The sequence below is a fragment of the Mauremys mutica genome, chromosome 8, assembly GCF_020497125.1.
Source record: "Mauremys mutica isolate MM-2020 ecotype Southern chromosome 8, ASM2049712v1, whole genome shotgun sequence".
Taxonomy (NCBI): Eukaryota; Metazoa; Chordata; order Testudines; family Geoemydidae; genus Mauremys; species Mauremys mutica.
In genome coordinates, this window is record NC_059079.1 from 89208422 (window position 1) to 89228775 (window position 20354).

At 43.4% G+C, this 20354-nt stretch overlaps 1 protein-coding gene across 1 annotated transcript; it reads right to left on the reverse strand.

The window, feature by feature from the left end:
* Nucleotides 1-190: 190 nt before the first annotated feature.
* SLC26A2 (solute carrier family 26 member 2) lies at nt 191-19956 on the reverse strand. The gene is made up of 3 exons (XM_045028353.1): nt 19898-19956; nt 5263-5919; nt 191-2168 (listed from the first exon to the last, which is right to left on the reverse strand). The coding sequence occupies exons 2-3, from the start codon at nt 5905-5907 to the stop codon at nt 672-674; spliced, it is 2142 nt and encodes a 713-aa protein (XP_044884288.1). The 5' UTR covers nt 5908-5919; nt 19898-19956; the 3' UTR covers nt 191-671.
* Nucleotides 19957-20354: the final 398 nt, after the last annotated feature.

The following is a 20354-nucleotide window of genomic DNA, read 5'->3' on the forward strand; positions in this document are numbered from 1 at the left end:
CTGCCTTGATTTCAAATCACTCCAAGTCCTGAAGTTCTTTCAGTGCCTGACTTGCTGCATATGTAACATGCACAGGCACACACCTCGAGGAATCTACTTGTCACTTCCTTTTTCTCAGAGTGAAATTTTAACTCTTTGTGAAAGTCAGGCCCAGGTCCTCATCCAGCAGAAAATGCTCTCCATTGTCATGTCAGAGAACAACCCAACAGAGCTGGGTATCTGTTCCCGCTCACTCATTCTTTGGCCAGCTGAGTGATATGGAGGCAGCATGCCCAGTCCTGGAACTGGGGAGGAAAAGTGTAGTTGCCTCAAACTATTCACTAAGGGGAAGCACTGACAGCTGTCAAAGGAAGTCCAACCCAGAAAGATGGTGGCTGTAATAAGGGTCTCAGGGATGCAGATCTAAATGTGGGGTAAATACTGGGATATGGAGAGCCCAACACAGAAGGATCATGAAAAACATGGTTTAACATGGTAATCACGATCAAATTGAGGATGCCTATATTCAGCACTACTTACCTAATCACCCTATCCAGTAGGGCAAGATTAAAGCATTAAAGCACACTGTATGCTCTCCACTAGTTTTTTAACAATACCCTGGTACTTTGGTGCATTTTACCTGTGTGAGTGCACGCACATTATGTATACATCCACAATTTTTCCCCCTGATCCTACACACAATTGTTGCTTTCCCGGCACCCATTTTGCTTATGTGCACCCAATGCAAAGTCCACAGCCTGGTGCACACTGTGGAAGAGGAGGTTCTGTTCCTCTTTTTTAAAGTACTCTCCCCGGTGCAGGGAACTCCTCACAGAGGCATTGCACTGGGCCAGCAGCACCTGGATGCCTATCTCCCCATAATCTTTGCAGATCTCTTTAAGCGTGTGGATTCCAGCTGTGTCCAAGAACTGTATTGCACAGCAGTCAATCACTAGGGTGTGAAACACCAGTGGCTTGGTGACGTCGGCCTGGCTGCCACCAGAATTCACCATTTTCTCTTTAAGCATTCGCTTTGCTTGCTTTTTCTTGGCTGCCTTCACCCAGGCTGGGTTGACTCCAGTCTGCTTATACAGAGTGGATTTAAAGCATTCTTTGTTGATATAGTAGAGAGGCGCTTCGAAACGGAAAATCACGACGCCTGGCTTAGTCTTCAGGTTTTTGTAGGCAGACAGGGATTCATACATTTCAGTCTCTACCACCCAGCCGAGCAATGGTGCCTCTGGTCTCTGAGTTCTCACAATGACGCACAGCATTGAGAAGCAGACACCAATCAGCAGGCCAATTTCAGTACTTAGCAGTGCCGAAGCAGCCATTGTAACTAACCAGATCACTGTGTCCACTTTGCTCAGATGCCACATTTTGGGCAGATCCCTGAACTTCCGCAGGGCTCCTCTGAGGTTCACAATGGTTATGACCCCCAGGACACACTTCTGAAGGGAGTAGAAGAGAGGTGCAATCAAAAGCAGAACTAATAGGATGACCAACGCGGTCACCACCCCAGAGATCTGAGTTCTGCAACCCGTTGACTCTTTGACAAGAGTCTTGGCAAGAGCTGCACTAGTTGTGAAGCAATGGAAGAAAGAGGGAATAATGTTGCAAAAGCCAATGGCGTACATTTCCTGATTGGCCTTAACTGTGTAACCATGCTTCTTGGCGAACATCTCTGAGAGGGATACAGTGATAGCGAAGCCAATAATGGCTATGGCAACAGCATCCATCGCCACACTAGGAATCAGATCCCATTTGGGTGGCTGGGGTGGCAGGAACCCAGTTGGAATGTGTCCAGCAACACTGGAGCCATAATTCTCCTTCAGCTTCCCAAAGTGAGATGCCAGCGTAGCTGCCACAACCACGACCAGTTCAATAGGTATGGGGGCCTTGAGCCTGGATTTAAAATGCTCATTCAGCTCTTTGGTTGGGATGAGGACAAGGAGACACAAGAAGCTGGTGATGAGGTCGCAGATGTTGGTCTTGTGGATGTTTTTGAAGATGTTTATCCAAGTGGTTATGAGGGAGCCAATGCCATTGCTGCGTGGAATGTCCAGGCCCAGGAGATACTTCGCTTGGGATGTTAGGATAGTAAAGGAGGCACCTGTGACGAATCCGCCGAGTAAGGAATCAGAGAGGTACACTGAGACAAAGCCCACCTGAAAGAAGCCCATAGCAACCTGAAAGGAATCAACCACACACAATAGATTAGAGTACAAATCTTAGCATTATGGAAATTAGCAGGAAAGTTAGATAATGTAGGTCAGGGGTTCTCAAACTGGGGGTTGGGACCCCTCAGGGGGTTGCAAGGTTATTACATGGGGGGTCTTGAGCTGTGAACCTCCACCCCAAACCCCACTTTGCCTCCAGCATTTATAATGGTGTTAAATATATACAAAAGTGTTTTTAATGTATAAGGGGGGTTGCACTCAGAGGCTTGCTATGTGAAAGGGGTCACCAGTGCAAAAGTCTGAGAACCCCTGATGTCGGTAATACGGCACAATATATGACTTTGCAGGATATTGTACTATCTGATGAGCAAAATGAAATGCAAGCCAGAATCCCTAGCCACTCATTTATGCATCAGCTTTAAATAAGATGCATAATTGCTAATCAGACACTGGCTTTCAGACACGGTCTTCATTTTTTGAACTCAGTTTTATATCATGGTTTCTTTCAACTCTCAGTAATAGCTTACAGCATCCTTACAGGATAAGAGGGGAAGCACAGGAAAAAAGCTTTTTTACATTTTTCGTAACTTGTGTTGCTTCTCCCTAAAATTTTTGAAAGCCCCTTGGCTTTAGGCCTTACAGAAGCCCAACACCGATGTTAGAGTCTCTCTTGCATGTCTCCTTGTAGCCTGCAATAAGCTATCACCCCAATCAAATACCAGCTTGCCCTTTTCACTAACGACTAACCCATGGCACGTCTAATTCAGCAAAAGAGTGTAGAAACTTCCACAATGCCCAGGTTACACAAGTAAAAGCAAATTTTTAAAGGTATCTTTTTATTTATATTTATGAATTCTGGTTCCAGTTAAATCCTTGGTGCTGTCTATAGTAAGCTCATGATGTACAGATTCCTGCAGTCCCCTGTATTTACACAGCCACAATAGTGGTGGCTAAGTGTCCCTGCTTCCCCATTTAACTTTCTGTAAGTTACACACAGGCCTCCCTTACAACCAAGTTCAGTTATTTCTCCCTTTGAACCCCCAACTAAAAGCCCTTTAATGCTTTTCACTGGCCAAACTGGGCTTTTCCCTGCTGTTATCTTAGAAACTGCCATGCCAGGATCCCACAAGCTGCCAGCTATGGTACTTTTACACCACTTGGCTCAAACAAAGTCACACGTGTCATCAGGTAGCAGAGGCAACACAAAGAAACTATAGGCATGGCTGGAAACTGGCCTAACTGTGTAAAAACTGAATAAATTTACTGAGAAGAAGGATGGTCTTGAGGTTTGACACTGCTGAGTTCAGGTCCTGACTCTACCACCGACTCCCTGTGTAACCTTGGAAAACTCACTTGACTCCTCTCTTTCATAGTTTCTTGTCTATAAAATGAGGATAATACTTCCTCTCCCTTACCCTTTCCCTCTCTTGTCTACTTAGACTGCAAGCAACCTTGGAGCAGAGCTTGTCTTTTACTATGTGTCTGTATACAATAGAACCCGAGTTACAAGCTGATCAGTCAACCACACCCCTCATTTGGAACCGGAATTACACAATCCAGCAGCAGCAGAGACCAAAAAAAAAGCAAATACAGTACAGTACTGAGTTTAAACAAACTACTAAAAAAATAAAGGGAAAGTTTGTCAAATCTTTTCTTTAAAGAAAGGAAACTGTTTCTGTGCTTGTTTCATTTACATTAAGATGGTTAAATGCAGAATTTTCTTCTGCATAGTACAGTTTCAAAGCTGTATTAAGTCAATGTTCAGTTATAAACTTTTGAAAGAACAACCATAATGTTTTGATCAGAGTTACAAACATTTCAGAGTTACGAACAACCTCCATTCCCGAGGCATTTGTAACTCTGAGTTTCTACTGTAGTTCCTAGCAAAAAGGGACCCTGTTCTTGGTTGGGGCTTTGAAGAGCTAACGTAACATAAGTAATATTTTAGTTCTATTGGCTGGTAGGCAGAGAGACCCCAGGCAAAACACAGCTAGTTGCTGTTCTATGTATAACATCTAAATCAGGCAAAGTAATTTGACTTGTCTATGTAAAGAGGCTAAAGAGAGAGTGTTCTCTGCCAAATACCAAACAGCAATTCACATCTCCACTGCCTCACAGAAACCCAACCCACTACCACCACTCTATCTCAATTACTCAACACTTCCAGATAGCGTAAGAGGGCGTCATAGGTTTTATATCAAGAGGACTATCTAGAATGTCATAAAAATGTTTTCTTTTTCTCTCCCCGACAATGTGTTAGATACAACTTTTAGATAATGTTTTCACCTCTTAGCTCATAGAGCCGAGACAATTGTGGGCACTCCAGAAATGAGGGTGCATGATTTTGGATGTATACCTTCCTCTACAATGCTATGAAAGCCAAACACAATGGCATTTTGCTAATGCACACGAACCAGAAATTAAGCTTGCTGATCTAATTTCAGTAGCTAAGCAGTGAAATACAAGTGGTAAACAAAGCATAACTGTTAAAAATCATAACTGAAAAAAAAATCCGTTACTTAATACCTTAATTTATTAAAATAGAAACATTTAAAAATCTAGTATTTTTTATCTTTGTAGCATCCCTTTAAAATAATGGTAAGGTTCTGGCTTGGAACAAAAAGTCGTCAAGTTTTACAAGTACCAAATAAAAGCATCCAATACCATGGAATTTATTTTACAATTTGTATTAACTTTCAGTGGGGAAAAAAGCCAGCTGATCACATGTAAAATAAATGAAAAGTGGTCTGGATTTGAAAGCTGATGCTGTAAATTTTGGCCCAGTGAAAATTAAAGCCCAAATACAAATCAATGAAAAGAAGTGGTTAGGGCCAGACTGTAAGAAGTGGCGAGTACCTGATAATGTGAAATCAATGGGAGTTGAGTCTTTGGCAATGCTTAGAATCAGGTCCTTATAAAGGGAAATGTTGGTGGACCTTAACCAGAAGAGCAATGTGGGACACTACTGCTATAAACAACACTGCCACTGTCTCTAGGCTGGTCTCAGAAGGCTTCAGTAAAGAGTTGAACTATAGCTAAGAGAGGAGAGGAAGAGAATTAGAAGCATTTCCACAGAATACCCATTTACCCTGCGCCCTCTTACCTGATAAACTCCAGCTATGAAGGTCACCGTGGCTCCCACAGTAATTGCATAGCAACTTCTATCACATAACAGCGCTTGTGATGTCTGGTTCACAGCCAAAGTGGTGGTATTTACATAAATGACCATCTCTCTCTGAAGGCCACTATGAACACTGGGCTCTATGTCATACCCAGCTCTCTGTACCTCACGATCCACCACCTGTCCCACCATCAGGCAAAGCACACCAAAAATACCAACTGATATGTGACGAGAGGTACCAAATAGGAAATAAATAATGCTGGCAAAAAAGGACGTGTAAAGACCATATATAGGTTCCTGGCCGGCCAACAGGGAATAGGCAATGGACTGTGGGACCAGCAGGATGGCCACTATCACCCCGGACATTATATCTCCCAGGACGTACTCCCTCAGTTTATATTTGGGGAGCCACTGCAAGACAGGGAGAAAACTGAAAATCAGGTCTTTAACTTTGGCTGGGGTGCAGCTGCAAGTTTTCTTCACTTTCTTGACCAGAAGTGCCTTCATATCAATGCTCGTCTCTTGAGGCTCCAGGAACATCGTGGGTTGAAAAATGTGTTCGTCATCCTCTCCCTCTGCCATTTCAGATGCTGATTGGACGTGGTTGAGTTCCACTTCTGCTGCCATCCTGGAAGGTCCCTACCAACACAAACATAATCAGAAAGTCAGTTAACCTTAAACTAATTTATAGATTAATCCAGACTTCTTTTTTTTTTAATGGCAGTGAATTTAATTCTCATGAAAGGCAAAGACTAATAGTACTAGCTTAAGCCAACAATTGTACAAGCAAGGTCTCTACCAATTTTCCACACAACCTGTTGTGATACAACTCAATCTTGCCCAGCAGCATCAGCTAGGGTGACCAGATGTCCCAATTTTATAGGGACAGTCCCAATTTTGTAGAAGCAGCAAAGAATCCTGTAGCACCTTATAGACTAACAGACGTTTTGCAGCATGAGCTTTCATGGGTAAATACCCACTTCTTCGGATGCATCCGAAGAAGTGGGTATTCACCCACGAAAGCTCATGCTGCAAAACATCTGTTAGTCTATAAGGTGCCACAGGAGTCTTTGCTGCTTCTACAGAACCAGACTAACACGGCTACCCCTCTGATACTTGAGTCCCAATTTTGGGGTTTTTCTTCTTATATAGGCTCCTATTACTTCTCACCCCCGTCCCGATTTTTCACTCCCGTCCCGATTTTTCACATTTGCTGTCTGGTCACCCCAGCATCAGCTGTTATTCCCCTCCTCAGCCAGGCATAGGTGGCTTTATAAACCTAATCTGATTCCTTTTGTTGTCACTAAAATAAACTTTATGATCAGACAGAGCCCCTCCATGAATATGACTGAGAGTCAAACATAGCTATGCACATACTGCAAGAAGAGAACATGCTTCTTTTTGTGTAATCAGCCCAACTGTGATATATGCACACCACAATAGAGGCCCTTTTTCTTGGAGCACCTTCCTTGCAGGGGCGGCTCTATGTATTTTGCCGCCCCAAGCACGGCAGTCAGGTGGCTTTTGGAAGCTTGCCTGCGGGAGGTCTGCTGGTAACGCAGATTCAGCTGCATGCCTGCGGGAGGTCCGCCGGTCCTGTGCCTTCGGCATTCCCACCGCCGAATTGCCACTGAAACTGCGGGACTGGCGGACCTCCCACAGGCATGCCGCCGAAGGCTACCTGATTGCCACCCTCACGGCGACCGGCAGGCCGCCCACCGTGGCTTGCTGCCCCAGGCACGCGCTTGGTATAGTGGTGCCTGGAGCCGCCCCTGCTTCCCTGATGAGTCCACTCACTGTTTCTGGTCTATTCTATTCAGCAAAATTAGAAACAGTAGGCTGTACTAGCTGAACATTCATTACAATTCAGCTGGTGAACCACACCCCTTGCAACTCAATTTCTGGTATAGCAGTTGAGGTCTAAGTCTTTCATTAGTGTTTTCTTTCCAGTGCAGTTAGGATGCCAGGCAGTTATACTGGAGCTTTACTTGTTATCTAAAAGGCATTAATCTTTATCCAAATGGTTCTGTTTCAGCCTGTGATATAGCACAGGAACACTTTGCATGCACTTTTCCATTTTTTTTTAAGAAAAAAAGTTTGGATTTCAAGCAAATTATATCCAATCAAAGGAACAGAAACAAGCATCTTAATTGGAAATACGGGTACTAGATGACATGCTCCCACCAACAGGTTTCTCCTATTGTAGGTTGAACTGCAGATGATATATGAGCAAGGTGATCGTAATAAAGAACATTCTTATAATAAGAACTTACTTTCTCAGTTTGTGAAAGCAAAATATCTGAGCCGACAAGCAAATCAAAAACAACCTGAAAAAGACATCTCTAACACATGCATGCAATTTGGCGCTTACCCAGCATTCTTCTGCTTCAGAGCCTTTTGCAAACATTACTTCCTTCTCAGATGGCTAGCAAGGATGAATTAAACATTATCGTTCATATTTTACATAGGGTGAAACTCAGCCAGAGACTGACTTGCTCAATGCCACAAAGGAGTCAAAGTCAGAGGTGGTATTAGAACTCCGGAGTTTCTAGCTCCCCATCCTCCACCTTCAAAACCAGATCACACCTCTTTAACCAGTCCAGCTCTACTACTAACAAAAATATTTATCATTTATATAGCAATTTGCACCTTCAATGTGTAGTTCAGACATTAATGAATGCAGAACTCATATTCTACATAATGTCAACTTCGGAATTAATTAGCAGAAGCGTATTTGAGCTAGGCTTGCTGAGAATATATTACAGGATTCTCACTGGGAATTCTTTCACCTAATTAACACTTTGCAAAGAGCTATAAAATGTTCATTACTACTACTACTTCAGGATGAATCTCTTAGAAACTGTGTACACATGGGTGAAGCAGGAGTCAGACTTTGGAGTTTAGATAGATTGTTTCTCCTATGGTCTGTTACAAGACACTGCTCTTTGGAGTTGTGGAAATGGTTCAGCTGTGGAACTAATTTCAATTTACAAGGGGCATTATCTACACTTCTTCATTCTTTGTCTGAAGGCTGTTAAGCAGGGGTGGGCAAAGTGCAGTCCACAGGCCTCTAATGCCATGGTCCATGCCCATAGTTGTGTTAATGCAGACAAACAACTCAGACTAATTGTCTCTAGGACCTTCAGGCAGGATTTGGGTTTGAGTTTGACAATGCAAAAAAATTTAAATGGTGAAGTATCTGCTTTCTTCAACTACTCAAACCTGACCATCACACCAGAAGCTGTGATAGCATTTAATCTTCAAAGTGGCCTCCTTTTCCAACCAGCAATATTCAGTGCACATCTATAATGAAATTCCAATTAGGAATCAATATATTCTTATTAGTTCAGTTATTCCATATTACACTGCAATGTATTTCACTTTGGAACCTCTGTTTTGTATTAACCTCCAGTGATTGCACCACCAAACTTGAACTATTCCATTGTTCAATAGCAATGGAAGGTTATAATATTTTGATTACACTGAACTGGTTCAGTTCAAGTATACATTCAAGTTCTTAGAGAGCAGAGTATTTTAGCCACCTGACACCTATTGAAACCAATGAACTAATTCACTCAGAGATCCAATGCAATTCTAATTTTAGGAGTATATTTTCAAAGTACCAGATTTTTTTTCTGTAAATAAAAACAAAGACAAAAGGACAAATAAAAGCCATGGCCATAATAAAAAGGGCGTGAGGGAAAGGCCTCAGCCTCAGTCAGCTAAATCTTCAAAGAAAGATTTGGAATTATTGAGAAACTGAAGTAGTTATTTGGTAAATTTCCTCTCTCTGCATACAAAGAGGACTGGTTGGTTTTCTGCATAAAGTGTCTGTATGGTGGTTTGGGCAGAAGGAAGGAGTGGAGTGGGGGTGGGGGGGAGACAAAGGAGAAGCACATAGAAAGAAAAACCACAAATACTTCATTGAAAGAAGAAACCCAAGTCGCTGACAGACTGGGCTAGTCACATTTTGAATGGAACATTTCACACACATTTATGACAGTGAATACCACAATGTAGTCAGCCTGCAGCTCAGCCCAATGCGAGCTCCTTACTCCAATTAGTCCAACTGTAAAGTTAAACTGAAAAGATTTCACAAACGCCACAGTCAAAAGCCTACAAACTTAACTGGTGTTTCCTGCATGAGAAATATAACAGAAAGACAAGAAAGACAGAATAGACTATAGTGAGCATAGGAATAGAAAGACAGACTCATCAATGTGGTCATTACTGCAACTGGTTAAAAAAATAATTTAATGACCATTTTATGTAAAGAGTCATCTATCCAAGCACTTCCTTGTGTCAGCTTGCTGAACGTCTAGTACTTGTTGATACACTCCAGTGAACAAAGACATTACTACATGGAACTAACTGCCTGCAAAAGTCAAACAGACCTAAATAATGTTCATCGCCAGTGAATTCATTTTACATCTATTATTATAAAACTGGGGGAGGGGGAAACCCACACAAAAAAACCCAACAACCCTTAGCTAAAGCAATGTTAAGTTTGCAATTTTAAACACCAAAATGTATAGGAATGAAAAAATATGATTCTGGGAGCAACATTAATTTATCTGCATTGCACATGCTGTATTTTAAGGTACACACTGAACGGTGTAATTATCCCAAAGTGCTTCTGTGCAACGTGGGTGAGTTAATGTTGCTGTGAAAATGCTAATTTTTGCATTTCCTGACTGTTTTTAAACTTGCAGCCTTAATGATTCATTAATATTGATTCAGTTTGTTTCAGTTTTGTTTTTTCTTTTTTTTAAAAAGGGGAAGGGGAGAACAACAACTTCAAGAAATAGAAAGTACCAGATGACTGGTAGATAGCTAATGTAATGCTGATATTTTAAAAAGGCTCCAGAGGCGATCCTGGTAATTACAAGCCAGTAGACCTAACTTCAGTAACAGGCAAATTGACTGAAAGAGCAAAGAGCAGGATTATCAGACACATAGGTGAACACAATATGTTGTGGAAGAGTCAACACAGCTTTTATAAAGGGAGATCATGCCTCACCAATATATTAAAATTCTTTGAAGGGATCAAACATGTGGACATGGGTGATCCAGTGGATGGAGCAGGGGTCGGCAATCTTTGGCACGTGGCTCGCCAGGGTAAGCACCCTGGCGGGCCGGGCCGGTTTGTTTACCTGCCGTGTCCACAGGTTCGGCCAATCGCGGTTCCCACTGGCCACAGTTCGCTGTCCCAGACCAATGGGGGCAGCAGGAAGTGGCGGCCAGCACATCCCTCAGCCCACGCCGACCCCTGGAATAGAGTATACTTGGACTTTGTGAAAGCTTTGACATGGTCCCTCACCAAAGATTCTTTAGCAAAGTAGGCAGTCATAGGATAAGAGGGAAGGTCCTCTAATGGATCAGCAAAGTCTCTTGAGGCACCTTATAGACTAACAGACATTTTGGAGCATGAGCTTTTGTGGGTGAATACCCACTTTGTCGGATGCATGCAGTAGAAATTTCCAGGGGCGGGTATATATAAGCAAGCAAGAAGCAGGCTAGAGATAACGAGGCAACGTATTCACCCACGAAAGCTCATGCTATAGTCTATAAGGTGCCACAAGACTCTTTGCTGCTTTTACAGATCCAGACTAACACGGCTACCCCTCTGATATTCTAATGGATCAGTAACTGATTAAAAGATAAGAAACAAAGGGTGGGAATAAATGGTCAGTTTTCACAGTGGAGAGGTAAATAATGGGGTCCCCCAAGGATCTGTACCAGGACTCGTGCTGTTCAACATATTCAATAATGATCTAGAAAAAGGGTAAACAGAGAGGTGGCAAAGTTTGCAGATGATACAAAATTACTCAAGGTAAGTCCAAAGCTGACTGCAAAGAATTACATAGGGATCTGGGTGACTGGGCAACAAAATATCAGATGAAATTGAATGTTGATAATTGGGAAATAAGGCACATTGGAAAACATAATCCCAACTATATATACAAAATAAAGGGGTCTAAATTAGCTGCTTCTGCCCAAGAAAGAGATCTTGGAGTCACTGGAGATAGTTCTTTGAAAATATCTGTTCAATGTGCAGCAGCAGTCAAAAAAGCTAATAGGATGTTAGGAACTATTAGGAAGGGATAGATAATAAAAGAGAAAATATCATAATGCCACTTGTGATGGAGTGGACTAGGCCCAAAGGCCCACTTCTGGAGGCCTCAGGGTTCTGCCACAGCCATCCCAGGGAAGAAGCAGTAGAAGGTCCTCCAAGCAGGCTAGAGTGGCTGCAGGGGAAGCAGCCAATCAGGGCTCAGGGGGGCCATATAAAAGGAGTTGCAGCGCAGAGCAGTAGTTAGTTGCTGCTAGGAGCAGGAGAAGAAAGGAGTGCAGGCCTGAAAGAGCAGCAGGGCCATGAATGGTTTGCTAGCAGGGACTGGGGGAGCATTGAGGAAGCTCCTGGCTGGTTGCTAGGACTGAGTAGGGACTGAGTCTGGGGAGGGCTGCAGGAAGATAGCATCACTCGGGAGGAATCCCTGGGAATACAGTCCCATACCAAAGCTGGACTACTTAAAGATCAACGCCTGAGGAGGGCTAGAGAGAGACAGGCACCAGTAGACTATATACCCTGGAAGGGGGTTGTGTTGGTTAACAGGCAGACAGTGTGACTGAGCCAGAGTGCTGTCACTGACAAACCCACCTGAGAACTCCCAAAGGGGGTCACCAGAACTAAAGAACACAGACATGCCTATCCAGAAGAGGGCACTTGCGAGAGGTGGGTGCCAACCCTGTTACACCACTATATAAATCCATGCTATACCCGCACCTTGAATGGCATGCAGTTCTGGTCACCCCATTTCAAAAAAGATATCTTAGAATTGGAAAAAGTACAGGCAAGGGCAATAAAAATGATTAGGGGTATGGAACAACTTCCCTATGAGGAGAGATTAAAAAGACCTGGGACTGTTCAGCTTAGAAGAGAGACAACTAAACAGGGGATATGATAGAGGTCTATAAAATCATGAATGGTGTGGAGAAAGTGAATAAGGAAGTGTTGTTTACCCCTTCACATAACACAAGAACCCAATGAAATTAGTAGACAGCAGGTTTAAAACAAACATAAGGAAATACTTCACACAATGCACAGTCAACCTGTGGACCTCATTGCCAGGGGATGTTCTGAAGGCCAAAATTTAACTGCGTCGAAAACAGAATTAGATAAATTCCCAGAGGATAGGTCCATAAATAGCTATTAGCCAAGATGGCCAGGAACACAACCCCATGCTCTGGGTGTCTCTAAACCTCTGACTGCCAGAAGCTGGGACTGGAAGATAGGTGATGGATCACTCGATAAATTGCCCTGTTCCGTTCATTCCTTTTGAAGGCATCTAGCACCAGCCACTGTCGGAAGACAGGATACTGGGCTAGCTGGACCACAGGTCTGACCCAGTACGGCCATTCTTATGTTGTGAGCCTCAGAGCCACTAGCTGGAGCTTCTCCCACACAGGAGCATGTCAATCAACAAACCCTTTATGTAGCAGCAAAGGCAAGGCTGTGAGACTTGTTTTCCTATCTCCACCTATCAGCAGGAGGGATACATCACTCACTTTTTGGGCAGCCATAAAAAGACAATAGTGGATGTATGTTTTCTGTAATTTATACACATACTCAAATGGCTGAATAGATTTTAATTCAAGCTTTCAAGAGACTCTCACCTTTGGAGTGAGGCCAAGAATGGAAAGTTTCAACCCAAAAAGGTATATGAGAAAGCTGAGAGTGAAAAGAGGATTACTATGGAAGCTAAGCTGCAGCCTTTACTATAATGTTCACAGCTATATACAATACCTGTATTTTTTTAAATCCTCCGAACAATACCACTGAAGATAAACATGATAATTAGAAGTTAATGTAATATGGTAACCATGTGACTCACTATTATTATAGATTTAAGCATTAATCACATGAGATGACAAATTAAATAACTCTGGGCCTCTTGCAAATTACATGAGTTGCAACGCTGGTTTGCTAACTGCTAAATCAAACAGAATAGAGGTTTTTGTGCATCCGAAAGCACACATGACCCTTTCTTTGGCAACAGAATTGGGGGAAACTGTCTCCAATTATATTTTTCTTCATATCTTCCACTTAGCACTGATGCAGCACTGAGGAGGTTAGAAATAATGGTGAAAACACCAACTGCTAGTCTATACTAGCCAGCCACAATTCTACCACCAGTAGAGCTTACCAGTGCTAGTGCAATGGTGGGTAATTTTAAGAAAAATGCCTAGGACAGCCAATTCACCATAAATACTATTATTATTATATTCAATGAAATCTGTGTCAACCAGTTACATTAATAGATTAATTTTGGTCAATCAGAAATTAATTGATTCATGAAAGTGCGGTTTACAAAAAAGCCTGATCTTCTGTGAACAATCATTGAATCCAGAAATAAGAAATACCTATTAGGTCCTGTGACCCACTAAGACACAGTGTCCTGTCTAGGTCACATCTCTAACATTTCAGGATTGTTCTCTATTTATCAACATTTTGCCCAGTTTAGTTTTAAAATGTTCCAAGTAATGAGACAAAGAGGAAAACAATAGCTTATTTATGACTAAATGAAACCCAATACAAGTCCATTTCTGAAGAAGACTACAGTGCAACCTTTTAATGTTTGTTACAAAGGCCTTCTTTTCAATTAACTGTTATAAAAACAAACATCTGCCCAGCACAGTGTCCAGGGACAGCACTACATGCTCTAACACGGGGAATCCAAATTTAGGTTCCACATTCATAGGTGTTGGAACTAGAGGTACTGGGGGTGCTGCCACACTCCCTGGCCTGAAGTGGCTTCCATCATATAGAGGGTTTACACTTTGGTTCAATGGCTGTCAGCACCCCCACTATACAAATTGGTTCAGCAGCCCTGCCCACATTAGCTGGCTGGAGTGTGCTTCATTTTAGACCCAAATATACATCCATCTTACATTTAACATGAGGGCGTCCCCTCTTAATTGCTCTAGAAGTGTAAATCCACAAACCAGAGTCTATTAAATCTCCATCTGAACTATAGTATCACTACTGTACTGATCTAATAAATCCCTAATGATTCTGAACTTCTCTCTATGCTAGTCTCATATCTGGCAGGATAACACTACCATTATCATATAGAACTATAACTACACAGTTATTTGATAATGCCGTCCATTCACATATCTTTAAACGCTTAATAAACATTGATTAATTAAGCCTCATAACAGCTCTGTGAAGAATGTATTCTGATCCCTATTTTTCAAGGGGAAAATTTACACAGAGTAAGTTACCCAAGGTCACACAGCAAGTCAGTTCCAAAAGAGACCTTAGAATTCATGACCCTTGCCTCATCCAGCACCCACTAGATAACATGCCCTCCTACATGGTATTGCAAAATTCTAGTTGGCTGTTATTTATAGCGTGTGCATATAAAACAAATACTTCAAGTCAGCAAGGATAAACAATGTACGTCTCTACAGTAGGCACTATAAGCATACACTGTATTTGTGACTGAAGCCTTTTTTTCCCCAATTTATCTGTCCACAATTATGAACCAAGAATCATTCTGCCAAAACCCTTTTATGAATGAGTACAAGAAAATGCTGACATTTTGTTTTTCAATTTAATCTACAAGCTACTTATAACTGTTACAAACTTCTTAAACAGGCTCACTATTTTCCTACATTACAGTAATCTAAATCTCTCTGATCCCCTCTTCTCCAAAAAATCAAAAAAGGCTCGCAGCACCCTTGGAGTTATTCCTAATTTCTGTCAGAAAACTCTGAAATGACAGCCAGCTATATTATTTTATTCCTGTTCGGTATTCTTGGATTCAGACATCCCAAGTGACATCTGTTTGTACATCTTTTGACCACTATATAATGTCTAGACGGCAGAATCATGGTCTAAGGGAAAATGATTTGCCAGTTATTTGTGGTCATACTAGTGGACTAACTTACACAAAGTCTTTGTATGCATCTGTATAACAGCCTTCCTTATGTGGTGTGAAAAGGGTCTTTCATCAAAAAGATAGGCATTGCCTATAAGAGTGAAAGGACACTGGGCAGTGGCAGAATTTTCATCCAGTTACACTCATTTCTGACCAAAAATGCTGCTCTGTATTATTTCTGTAACCAGACAGCCCAAGCCAACTAGCATAAACCTTGAATTCTTTCTGTTCAAGGCTAGAGGACAAGAAAACCTCAGTTAAGTACAGCGAGCACAGCATTTCATTTCAGAAAAGGAGATTCCAAAGTCTGTTTACTTTCAGAAGATGTTATTTTATATGACCAATTTCCATGCATAGAATTCAGTCTTACCAGTTCCTTTCAGCCTGAATATAGTCTCTGAGGAGTGCTTAATTGCTTCAGATCCATTACAAATGCTGTGAAGTAAGAGAAACGGTCACAGATATCCCTCTGTCACGAGAGACTTACCACAAGTACCGGTCTTAAAATCAGATAAGGGGACATTTTCTAGTTATGCAAGCTTAAAATTTGTACAATATCCAGATTACATATAAATCAGTATAAAAAGACAGGGGATTCATTTCCCCCTTTTACTAAACCATTAGCAGCAATCTGCCTAGTAGTCTAGCCTCATGGAACCAGGAACTGCGGCAAGCAGTCTATGCTGGCGTGGATTTCCATGTACCCATCCCAGAACATGGTCACTTTGACAGTGAGAGAACAGTAATGGAAATTTTAACTCACTTATATGCTCAAACAAGTCATTACAACCTTAAACTCAAGTCAAGTTTGCGCTTACAAGCAGAAAGAAAATCCTGCTTGCTTTCCAAAATACAGACTCCAGATGTCAAGATTGGCTACCTACACTATATGTGCACAAACACCCACTTAAATGTGTAAATACCCAGTTTTGTGCACCAACAGTTGTGCAGTTTCACGCAGCCACTTTTAAACACTAAAAGCTACTTTATACTTGAAAGTTCTTTCTGATTAATGCATGGTGTGAATTTTAAGTTCAATAGCTATTCCTGTATAACTCAGTTTGTAAACACACTTATTCCAGAATAATAAGAGTGCACAAGCAAACTTCCTAAAGAGAAGTTTGGATTTTCAAAGGCACCCAAGTCCTATTGAAATTAATTAGGAGTTGTGGCCTAACAATTTTCAGCTCCCTAGAAAATCCAGCCTAAATGTCTAAGTGTAAAAGCAATACTTTGGAAAACATGCCCTTTCACCTGTGGTTATTGGAGGCAAAAAACTACCCTGTACTAAGCAGTCCATCCAGGCCCGCCGACAGCAATTCCAGGCCCCAAGGCAGAACAGTCAATGGGCCCCCAAGCCCAGCGTGGAGTCGCCACATGGGCACGGAGCTGGACCATGTGCAGCTTCAATTTAAGCCCATTGCTTCTTGTCTTATCCTCAGAGGTTAAGGAGAACAATTTTTCTCCCTCCTCCCTTGTAACAACCTATAATGTACTTGAAAACTGTTATCATGTCCACTTTCAGTTTTCTCTTTTCCAGCCTAAACAAACCCATTTTTTTTAAATCTTCCCTCACAGGTCATGTTTTCTAGACCTTTAAGCATTTTTGTTACTCTTCTCTGAACTTCTTCCAATTTGTCCACATCCTTCCTGAAACGTGGTACCCAGAATTTGACACAATACTCCAGTTTAGGCTCAATCAGCACGGAGTAGAGCAGATGAATTACTTCTCATGTCTAGTTTACAACACTCCTGCTAATACAGCCCAGAATGATGTTTACTTTTTTTGCAACAGTGTCACACTGTTGACTCATATTTAGCTTGTGATCCACTATGACCCCCAGATCTCTTTTCGCAATACTCCTACCTAGGCAGTCATTTCCCATTTCGTATGTGTGCAACTGATTGTTCCTTCCTAAGTGAAGCACTTTACATGTGTCCTTATTGAATTTCATCCTATTTACTTCACACCATTTCTCCAGATCATTTTTAATTTTAATCTATGATCTAAAAGAAACATTTCCAATTCATGAAAGTTTTCGTATGGACCAGGGAAGGAAAAGCAGCAATTCATCCATTAAATACGATTTCTCTCTGGCCCACTGTTAGGCAAGTTAAACAGATACACAGTGCTACAGTCATGTACAGATTCTGCATAAAACACCAGCAGAGGAAGTTTTCCCCAAAGAAATTTCCTACCATGTATAAGGCCAGCTCACATCACATGGCCCTCTCTGACTGAATGCCGGGAACTTCCCAGCTCCACCAGAAAAAGAGAAACTGTTTGGTTTTCACATGAACAGGAGACATCTGTAAATGAATCCTGCCAGAGACTGAACTGAACAGACTAGCACACAGAAAGCCAACATTTACCTTGGATAAAGGATAAGTGAGGGCGGGGGGAATAAACAAGGTGAGAAGTGAAACAGATCAAACAAAAAATCCAAACATTTTTTTCCCCTTGAGCTTGAAAGTCTTCTATCCACGGTCACAGCCATACTCTCTTTGAGGCAGTGTCCCATCCTGATATACTAGGGCTGTGGAGGCCTATTTTTCTCATTTTAGAAGCCAACACAAATTTATTACTAGATTATTTAAGTTTTTCAAGATGACAGTAAATTACAATGAGGTTATAATAATACTTAGCTCTTATAAAGTGCTTTTCATCAGTAGATCTCAAAGCATTTTATCAAGGAAGTCAGTATCATTATCCCCACTTTACAGATGGGGAAAACTCTGGCAGAAAGGGAAGTGACCCAGGCCCAGCAAGCTGTGGCAGAACTGGGAATAAAACCCAGGTCTCATCAGACTCAGGACACATTGCCTCGTACAGACTATATCTGCAGAATTCCGTTTAATACTGCTTTTTTTAAAAGGAATGTTTTTTGTAATTCATGTACAGCAGAAAAAAACAGAAATCCCATGGTTATTTACAGGGTTGGACAATTTTATCAAGACCCTCAGCCCTACCCTTTTTTGATCAGGTTTGACATTGCAGTTCCTACCATCAGTGAAATTATTTCTTTTTAAATCATCCCTTTGATCGTTTCCCACTTAAACTATCAGAATTTAACCGACCAGGGTCTAAAATAAGAAGGGACCGGTGCCTTCTCCATCTTCCCTTCTCTCCAAATCTAGTACTTATCAGCCCCACTACAGCTCCAGGCACTCAATCTGCCGCTGTGATACGCTCATCTATTTTCAAGTCTCACCTATAAACTTATTCTCTCTTGCCTTTGTCTCTCTCAAACTGAGATCTTTCTGCTATTATTTCTTATTTAGCCCTGGAAGGCGTTTTGGGATAAAGTCTTTAATAAAGATGCAGTAACCAGATGAGTCAAGTTCTATTCAAAACCAGTGATGAGTTTGCAACAATATCGTAAATTGCAACAACCTTAAACTCCAGATTTCATCTCTCTATGAAAAACTGGTCTGTTTGGTTTACTCATGTGAGTTTAAATCTGTAATAATAGAACATCTTTAAATACTACTGCCCCTCCTAATTTCACCCCAGGCTGGACCAATCAAAATGGTGCTGAGAGGGGGAACCACCATTCAGGATCATCATCAGTTATTGAATGTGATACAGGCAGAGTAAGAAACCTGGCAGAAGTTTATAAGTGGGTTAGACAGAGCAGGGATGCGACGGGCTGGGACCAGGTCCGGCTCCAGACCCCAACGCGCCAAGCGCGCGCTTGGGGCGGCATTTTGCCGGCAGGGCGGCAGGCAGCTCCGGCGGACCTTCCGCAGTCATGCCTGCGGGAGGTCCACCGGAGCCGCGGGACAGGTCCACTGCTGCCGCGGCTCCGATGGACCTCCCGCCGGCATGACTGCGGAGGGTCCACTGGTCCCGCAGCTCCGGTGGACCTCTGCTCCACCGGAGCCGCGGGACCAGCGGACCCTCCGCAGGCACGTCTGCAAGAGGTCCCCCGGAGCCACGGGACCGGCGTGCTTGGGGCGGCCAAATTCCTAGAGCCGCCCCGGCTGGGACAGCCAGCAGTTCTGGCAATAGAGGCTCTATCTATAAGGCACTGCGGGGCTGAAGGAGAACAAAGCAGGGAGGATTTTTGGACAGAGCAGATTTGGAGGGTTAGTTATAGAAGCCCTGACAAAGTTAACTGAGTATCAGAGGGGTCGCCGTGTTAGTCTAGATCTGTAAAAGCAGCAAAGAATCCTGTGGCGCCTTATAGACTAACAGACGTTTTGCAGCATGAGCTTTCGTGGGTGAATGCCCACTTCGTGAATACCCACGACGAAGTGGGTATTCACCCACGAAAGCTCATGCTGCAAAACGTCTGTTAGTCTATAAGGTGCCACAGGATTCTTTGCTGCTTTTAAAGTTAATTGAGAAGTTTGAAAACAATTCAGAGTGAGACCAACTCTTAACCTACATCCCCAACAGGACCCCCAGCCCCCTCTCCTCGGGGTGCACCACCGCACCTCCTCACTAGCAGCCCCCTTCTCGGGGTGTTGCCCCCATTACCAGGGGGATCCCTAGCCCCGCATTCCCCCCGGGGTGTCGCCCCTTCCCACTCCCCAAGACCCCCCTCCCGCTGCTCTCCCTGGGGCTCACGCACCGCACCAGGATCCCAGCACCGGGACTCTCCGCTCTCCCCGGGGCGCCCCCACCGGAGCCCCCTCGCACCCCGCTCCCAGCAGGGGTCACTCACCCGGGCGCCCCGCTCCCAGCGCCGGGGGATAAACTCAGATCCCGCCCGCGCCGAGCTCAGCGGCCGGTCCGGAGCGGAGGGGGCGGGCCCGGAGGAGGATGGGGGAGGCCAGAAGGGGGCGGGGCAGGGAGGGGGAGGAGGAGGAGGAGCGGGCGGGGCAGGGCAGAGGATATAGGGGCGGGGCAGGGCAGGAGGGAGAGGAAGAAGAAGGGGGGGGGGGCAGAGCCGAGAGAGGAGAAAGGGTCTTTCTCTTTAGGGATCCCTCCCTGGGCAGATGGGGTCGGGGGAGCAATTTCTCCTGGGACCAGCCAAAGCCCACACCCCTTCCTCCCCCCATGACAAACAGGCAAGGAAGTGGCACCTTGGGAGACGGGACGGGACCACACAATGCCACGGGCAGGGGTGCCAAGAGTGCCCCTGGTGAGAACCCCCGTCACAATCCCAGCCCCAGGCCTGG